At 35.0% G+C, this 8,524-nt stretch overlaps 2 protein-coding genes across 2 annotated transcripts in view; one reads left to right on the top strand and one right to left on the bottom strand.

Moving 5' to 3' along the window:
• LOC104761685 (COP9 signalosome complex subunit 6a) overlaps nt 1-1,674 on the top strand; it is a 2,752-nt gene extending 1,078 nt beyond the window's left edge. The window contains exons 3-9 of the mRNA XM_010484800.2: nt 31-124; nt 347-408; nt 494-572; nt 658-750; nt 886-986; nt 1,076-1,131; nt 1,299-1,674. Of these exons, the coding sequence (XP_010483102.1) occupies nt 31-124; nt 347-408; nt 494-572; nt 658-750; nt 886-986; nt 1,076-1,131; nt 1,299-1,380 (567 nt within the window). The 3' untranslated portion in view covers nt 1,381-1,674. The remainder of the gene's footprint in view (nt 1-30; nt 125-346; nt 409-493; nt 573-657; nt 751-885; nt 987-1,075; nt 1,132-1,298) is intronic.
• Nucleotides 1,856-5,287, bottom strand: LOC104761684 (probable WRKY transcription factor 2). Its single transcript, XM_010484798.1, has 5 exons — nt 4,985-5,287; nt 3,959-4,416; nt 2,901-3,880; nt 2,660-2,818; nt 1,856-2,566 (listed from the first exon to the last, which is right to left on the bottom strand). The coding sequence occupies exons 2-5, from the start codon at nt 4,364-4,366 to the stop codon at nt 2,011-2,013; spliced, it is 2,103 nt and encodes a 700-aa protein (XP_010483100.1). The 5' UTR covers nt 4,367-4,416; nt 4,985-5,287; the 3' UTR covers nt 1,856-2,010.

The raw sequence follows: 8,524 nt of genomic DNA, 5'->3' as shown, positions 1-8,524 counted from the left end.
TTTTTTTTGTCTGCTCTCTCTTGGTGACAGTTGATGGATATCAATGAATCTCCTGTTTATGTCCTTTTAAACCCGGCAATCAATCACGCACAGAAAGATCTTCCAGTCACTATCTATGAAAGTGGTATGTTTCTAATTAATCTTATTTATAACTTGTAGTTACGATTATATAACAGCTCACATTAATGGGTTCTGATATGTTAGCATGTTTGTATAGTTATATCTGTAGTTCAGAGTTTCTACATATCTTACCAAGTCTTCATCTTTATTGACTTCCAAATTTTTAGCATGTATTAGATCAGATTGTTTTTAAGATTTTAACTTTTCTTATTTTTCCATTGATTAGAATTGCATGTCATTGATGGGATTCCGCAGCTAATTTTTGTTCATACAAGCTACACAATCGAGGTCTGTCCTTAGGGTTGATTCTGTGATTAATCAAAGTTATGAATGTGGACATTGACTAAGATATTTGAGATGTTAACCCAAACAGACTGTTGAAGCTGAACGGATATCGGTTGATCATGTTGCACATCTCAAACCATCTGATGGAGGCTCAGCAGCAACCCAGTGTGAGAGCCTTATTATGTCCCTCATACTCATCATAATCCTCTTCATAAGTTGCACTAAAATTTAATAAATGACATTGGTATGCAGTGGCTGCTCATCTTACTGGGATACACAGTGCTATCAAGATGCTTAATAGCAGAATCAGAGTGCTCTACCAATTTCTTGCTGCAATGCAGAAAAGTATCTTCTATTCTTTCCTGAGTTCCCATTCTCATCAGCGTGGTATTGTGTCACCAGTCCAGAAATCTAGTAGAAGATAGTGTAGGTTAGTGCTTTAGGTGCCAAGGATAATGACTCGTGGGATCTTATGTCTAGGTGATATTCCTTGTGACAACTCACTTCTGAGACAAGTATCTAGCCTGCTAAGAAGATTGCCTGCCATGGAATCAGAGAGGTTTCAAGATAATTTCTTAATGGTGAGTTAGTTAGATATGCATTTGATTCATTTTATTGTAGCTTGTTGTCTTAAATGTCTCTCAACTTATGCTGTCCTTTTCTTTTGCAGGAATACAACGACAAATTACTAATAACTTACTTAGCAATGATTACAAATTGTTGCAGGTTTGTACCTTATGCAACATCATATTTAAAGTATTTGAGAGCACATTAATAGGCAGGCCAATTTCTTTTAAAAAGTGCAATCTTTCTAGGCCTTATGTTCTATTATCCATAGGAACTGTGTAAGATATAAGTGTTCATCTGAATGGTTATTCTGTTTCAATCTGCAGCACAATGAACGAGATGGTAGACAAATTCAACACAGCATATGACAGAAACACTCGACGAGGTGGAAGAACTGCATTCATGTAAAACCATTCTTTCCAGCGATTCTACATTCTAAAAGATCTTCTCTTGGTTTCTGAAACCATTTTTGACATTGCCTCTGGGAGAATCTGTAACTCAAGACGGCATAACAAAGTTTCAGATGCCAAACGAGGAGGCGAAAGACTTATCGTCTTCATTGTTTTAATATCTATAAGAAACATCTGCTTCTCTGTGAACAAGTTTGATGTTTAACGAGTTTCTATTGTTAGTAGAGAAAGATTTTTAAGGTTCGATTCTTTCAGTCTCTTGTCACATCCATTAGCTTTTGGAGTTCAGTTTCTGTCCTTCTGTTGCATGCATATACGCGTGTGTGCACGTGCTTAACATAGCTCTTTAAAAGGAAAGATAACCACATAAATGTCAAGAGTATCTGTTGGGAAAGTATCATTATGGGAATTTGCATATTTGATTTGTCTTAGTTTTGCTTAGTTTTTGCTTTTTTGAGTATAAGATAGGAATAGAGGACAAAACAAAGGATTGAAAATTTAAGAACAGCCTTTACTTTACCTTCCCCAAAGTTTAAAACCAATAAAAATTAAAGAAGAAGAAGAAAAAAAAGACAGGAAATATAAAAGTTATATAATAAGGACAGAGCAAATGAAGAAGAGTAAAACTTCAAATCTGCGGTAATCTACTCATGATCTGGTTATATACCGATTGTCCTGAATCCGAAACCGGTTCAGCCTTTGGTTCCATCCCCCCTCTCTGCATCATCGCTTCACTCATATTCCCAACCGATGGTTGTGTCATATACGGGTGAGGCAAACCGGGCATTTTCCCTTGACCAAAAGCTAAACCAGGAATTGAAAGATTAGCCAAACCGGTTTGTCCTAAACCGAACGCGTAACCTGAAGGAGGACCCAAGTGTGGCTGAAAGCTAAACGGACCCCGGCCGTAAGGAGATTGATTAGTCGCCGTGACTTGTCTCTCGAATCTACCACGTGGCTGCTCTGAGTGATGATGTCCGTTGTGGTAATGGTGAGACTGAGCAGCTGAATTGCCGCTGCTACCGTTACTGGTGCCACCGCCTCCGTGGCTGCTGTTGCGTGCGGCTGGGACGTCGTGGTTGTGTTTGCCTTCGTAAGTAGTTATAACGGATTTGAGATCATGAGAAGCTCTCTCTACATGTTTCCTCACTGTACATCCTGGAGCTGTGCATTTGTAATAACTCCTGCAAAAAACATTATGAGAACGAATCGGTTTTATCATTGTGATGAACGCATAAACAGAACCAAAACAGAGGAGATGAGGATTTATAAAGAACCTAGGATTTGGATTGCCTTTGACAACTTTCTGACCATATTTTCGCCAGCGGTAACCATCATCAAGAATGTCAACGTCACTCGTTGTTTGCACAACAACTCTTGGCTCACGTATGGCTCTTGTCGCTCCACTCATCTCTGCTGCATAAGCTTCTAGTTTCCTGAAAAACCAATACGTTTTTTGAGTCCAAAAACAGGCACAAATATTGTTGTGCAAACAGTATGATGGTTTTAAAAAGGAACCTTCTTTTCGACTCAGATTCTTCTCCTTCTCCTTCCCCACCTCTACCTCCTCCTCCATCACAACCCAAAGAGACACTTCCATGTGTCCCTCTATCATCTTCATCCTCATCGTTAGAGAATGTTGATGAAGTATCAACCACAACCACAGCATCACCTGACTCGTACTGACCTCCAGTTTGTGCTTGAATCGATCCAGATTGGTTTCCGTATTCGAATCCTGTTGTTCCCTCTTCCACATTCTTCACGTTGCTTCCACCTTGTTGTTGAGTATTATTACAACTAACCCACGTTGGAGTGGAGTCTCTCTGTTGTTGTTGTTGTTGCTGCTGATGCTGTTGTTGTTCAACTTGTTCAGTTCCATCTGTTTGCATCCCTGAGCGGCGATTAGGTAGAGGTTTAGAGTGATTATGAGCTCCTTTGTATATAATCTCTGTAATGTGACCTTCCCTTGATCTCTCAACTTTCTTCTTCACCTGACAGTTGGGGTTTGTGCACTTGTAATAGCTTCGCGGATACTCACTTCCTTTAACTAGCTTTTGTCCGTATTTCCTCCAGTTATATCCATCCTCTGCTGGCGCACCACCAACCATCGAATCACCACCACGCCTTTGATCTTCTTCTTCCTCTTGATGATCAACGGTATCAAGACCAGTGTTTGTTGTAGCATCAGATGCCTTGTTCTGGTTACTTGGATCAGTTTGAATCCCGTAAAGATTAGAGCTTTCTATGTTTAGAGAACCCGGTTTTACATCTTCTTCTGCGGGCTGATGAGAAGATCTGTTGATGTAGTTACCATAATCAACTGACATCATCTCTGTTGTGCCTTGAAAGAAAGAGGAAGATGATCTTGAAACAGACTGGAAGGTGAATGATGCTCCAATGTCGTCAAAGAACTCATCTTTCGCATTATCAGAAGACAATGCATTACTACTAAAACCAGGAAGAAATGGAAACTTCCCAGTAGTTGGAGACGGTTGTGCCTGCAATGTCACAGAGATTTCAGAAAAAAACGATCCATAATAATAACATGGAGTGAATGCAAACAACTTGTAGCTTACCATTGGGTTAGTAAGGAAAACTGGAGATTCTAAGAGTGTTGCAGGGCTAAGGCCAGGAGAAGAGATGGTTAAGCAAGGAGACCGACGACCAGAGTCGATAGAGAAGTTTGTGTTAGAGCGGATACTCTCGGTGTTTAACCTCGGAGCATTAAAACCAGCTCTAGCAGCAATTCTTTCGCAGAGACCACCTCGAGAAACATTGGTTAGTGAAGAATCATTGTTATAATTACCAGTAGTAGTGTCTTCTTCTACAACCATAACTTGCCCATGGTTCAAAGATAACTCTCTTTCAAGAACAGGTTTCGAGCTATTCCCTTCTCCAATCACCGAGGAGAAAAGCGTCCGGGGACTAGGACTACGAGGCACCCATTCTCCCATTACAGCAACATTTTCATCAAAACCAGCCATTGAGGATCTAAGAACTTGACTGAGTCTATGATCAAACTTTGATGAAACTCCTGAAAACATGATTAAAAAATAATCACAAAAACATCACAATCAAACATTGAAGACATGAGAAGACAAAAACTTGTTGTATTAAACAATAATAACCAAGCTTAAGTAAAACAAAGATGATTTGGAACAATTGTCAGTGAACCAGTGAGCTTAAAAAACACATGCATAAGTAGCCTTGGGTCTAGTAGACACCAAAGTTTTTTTTTTTACAGAGTGGACAAAAAAAAAAGAAATATATATATGAGAAAAAGAAGCACTTTTTCTTTTTCACACGTTAAGCCACTTTCATGGAATCTCACAAAATCGAAACTTCGGATTTTTAGATTCTAACGAATTAGCTTCAAGAATTTTGGAGATGAATCATTAGTAGAAACAAAAAATGATCATCGAGCCATGTATGAGATTATAAAAGAGAAGCAAACCCAAAAAAAAAAACGTATGATTATAGCTTAAACCAGACTGAAAGCAAAAAACAAAAACACTAAAGATGTGATTAAACAAATCATGGTTTGTTCAAAATCCAGAATTTAAGTTAAAGATGAAACATTCTAATCGATTGTGACTAATTACCTGATTGATTGAAAAACACGACCCAGAAACACCGTCACAGCCGCCGCAGCCGCAAACGGAAACCTTCAGTTCCGCCGCTAACATCCAACTCTGTGCTCTCTGATCCGACCACCAAAACCGAAAACCCACCCGACCCGGATCCCAATTTAACACTGATGAAGAAACAATAAAAAGAGAGTTTTTTTCACAACCGGGAGAGAGAAAAAGTGTCCTCTTCTCACCGCTTCCTTCTTCTTCCTCTCTCTGTTCTTCTTCTTCTTCTGGGTCTCACGACAAAAAAAAACCCAGAAAATAAAAATTCAAACTTTAACAACTTCTCTCTCTCTTCCTCACCTAAACGAGGAAATATATAATTTTTTTTTCTCCTTTTTTCTCACAATCGAAACAAGAAACAAATTTCCAACATTTTCTTCCCGTATGTTATGCTTCGAATTGAATTATACTAGAACAAAAAAAAAAAAAAGATTTTTTCGTTTGTGGGCGAGAAGAGGAATCTTCGAAAGTGAGAAATACAAAAAAAGATAGAGAGAGAGAGAGAGAGAGAGAAAGAGAGGATTATGAGACCATTATGATCGATTTGTAACTAAAGGAAGAAGAAGAAGAAGAGGAGGAATAAAAAAGTTTTACGCAGGAGGGAGGAATGGTGAAGGAGATGATGATGATGATGATGATGATGGGGGAGATTATACACGAAGCGTTTTTTTTTTTCTCACTAATGAACTAACCTATCACATAACGCCACGTTTAATACTAAAACTACAGAGAATAAGATCGACGGTGGGTAAGTGAGGGGACTACCGTGAGGTGAAACACAGGTGATCGTTAACGAATTACAATCTGCCAACTTTTCACATTAATTTCTCTTCCAATTTCATTTTTTGCGGATTGGTTATTAATAGGAATAAAATTAATTTTTTAAAACGGGAAATTTTTGGCAAAATGTTATTATTATTCTGCTACATGCCGGATTTAGAAGACAAAAAGAAATTTCAGTGTTTTAGTAGTAATCTTGTATTATTGCTTTGATTTCATGTGAAATTCCAAAAACTGGTTGAAAAGAAGAAAAACATATTTAATTAACCTTTTTGAGTAGAAGAATAAAAAAGTTACAGATAGAACAGGTTGTTGTTTTTTTTTTTTTACTATAAGGGGGTCACATTGGTTAGAAATTTGTGGAACAGAAAATCTAATCTGTAAGCTATTTATAGTCTGTGTGTGTAGTAACTATGCTATGAAAAATCAGTTAAAAGGAGGAATTTTGTCAAAATATTGTCACCTTTGAGAGATTTTTTGCTTTTGTTTTTGAAACTTATACAGGTATTTTGGAGAAATAAACAATTATATTTAACAATTCAAAATTTTTAAAATCAAAACAAAATTAATATGACTTTACTTATTGTATATATTATGATATTTAAAAATAATTTTGTAGTTACGATTTTTTTTTGTCAACAATGAATTCAAATAATAATGTTTGCGGCGACATTAATAAAAATATTAAGCAATACTTTTTGATCAAATGATTTACTATTTTTTTTCTCTTAAGTGATATATCCGGGTAATGATGTAACGATGACACTAATAAAATTATTAGGCTATACGTTTTGATCTAATAATCTACTATCATTTTCTTTGTTAACAACATATTCGGGTAATAATGTTACAACAACAATAATGATAATACGTGTTGATTTTTTTTTTTTTGTCAACGACATATTCGGGTAATGATGTTACATCGATAATAATAAAATTATTAGGCTATACGTTTTGATCTAATGATCTTATATTTATTTTATTCGTTAATGACTTATTCGGATAATAATGTTACAACAACAATAATGAAATTATTAGGTTATACGTGTTGAATTATTATTATTTTTTTCGTCAACGATATATCCGGGTAATGATGTTACATCGATAATAATAAAATTATTAGGATATACGTGTTGATCCAATGATTTAGGATCCGATTGGTAACATACCCAAAGCTGTACGGAAAAGCTGTTACGGAATAGTGCAAGAATTGTAATAAAGAGTACCAAAAAAGCTAAATGTAAAGTTTTTAAGTTTTTAGTAACGCTTTTGTGATTGATACTTGTACAACTTTGTTTGTGTTCACCGATCAAACCCTTAATATTATACATATGTCAATGATATATTCGGGTAATGACGTTATACCGACACTTATAAAATTAATAGGTTATACATTATGATCCAGTGAATTGCTATTGTTTTTTTTCGTTAACGACATATTCAAATAATGATGTTACGACAACACTAAATAATAAAATAAATACGTTATGATCCAATGATTGTTTTTTTCGTTAACGACATATTCGGGTAATGATGTTACGAAGACACGTACAAAACAAATAAATTGCACGTTCATATCTAGTATATTAGCTTTTTTTTGGTCAACGATATATTCAGGTAATGATGTTGTAACGGTACTAACAAACTGTAAAGCTACACATTTAAATCGAATAATTTACCATTGTTTTATCGTCAACAAAAAATACTCGAATCATGATGTTGCGACGACATTTACAAAATAAATATGTTAATTTTCCGATCAATTATTTTACTATTTTTGAAAATAAAATTACTAATTTTTAATTTGAAAAATAATAAAATAATGGAAAGAAAGTAAATCTTCTTAGTCACATTGTTTTAGCATCACCTTGTGTATTTTCATCAAAAACAAAAAAAAGTGTGTTTTGTAACTGTTAATCAGTTTTAAATTTTTAAGTCCTGTGACAACAATTAATGACCATCTTAAAATCATTTTCTATATATGAGCTATATATATATTTAACTAGTTGTACTCTTGGGAATAATATTTGTCCTTTTTAATTTACGTACCAAATTAAAATAGTTTAGTGGAACACTCGAAGTTCAAACTAAAAATATAAAACTAAAGACGCAACATAAAACCAAATCTTTCGACTTCAATCGACAAGACGAAAAACAATAACAAAAAACAATAACATTTTGAAATATAGACAGGTTCTCAACTTCTCATCATATATGCATGTGGTTTTTGAGATGAAACGTATATGAACCTAAAATTGCAAAATAAGGAGATCCGTTTACAAACCCATTGCTAACTTCAAGATATTCAAAATCTGACATAACTCTTTAGTAACTTGTAACTGATCCATGAAACACGAAAAAGATCATTAAACGAACAGATGAACTTCAGAGCCAGACAAATATACTTTTACAAAATAAGGAGATATATATACGTTAAAAACGTTGGTATCTGTTTTTTTTTTTTTTTAATCTTGTTGTCAAGTTTAACGTTCCCTTAATATAAGATCATATTTTTGTATATATATGAAGTAAAGAGGAAGAAAACAAATGACTAACGTGCGTTAGGGGAATTTAGATAATAAAGGAAGTTTCTAATTTAATAAAAATGTAAATGACTTTAAATTATAACCTTAAATTGAATATTAAATTGGAAATTGAGGACGAGGCAGTTTTTATTCCAAAAAACCCGGTCAAAAAAGAGACATTGACCAAGCCTCTTTTAATTTC

The sequence above is a fragment of the Camelina sativa genome, chromosome 18, assembly GCF_000633955.1.
Source record: "Camelina sativa cultivar DH55 chromosome 18, Cs, whole genome shotgun sequence".
In the NCBI taxonomy this organism is placed as follows: Eukaryota; Viridiplantae; Streptophyta; class Magnoliopsida; order Brassicales; family Brassicaceae; genus Camelina; species Camelina sativa.
Note: the sequence above shows the minus strand (reverse complement) of the source record. Positions and strands in the feature narration are given on the sequence as shown.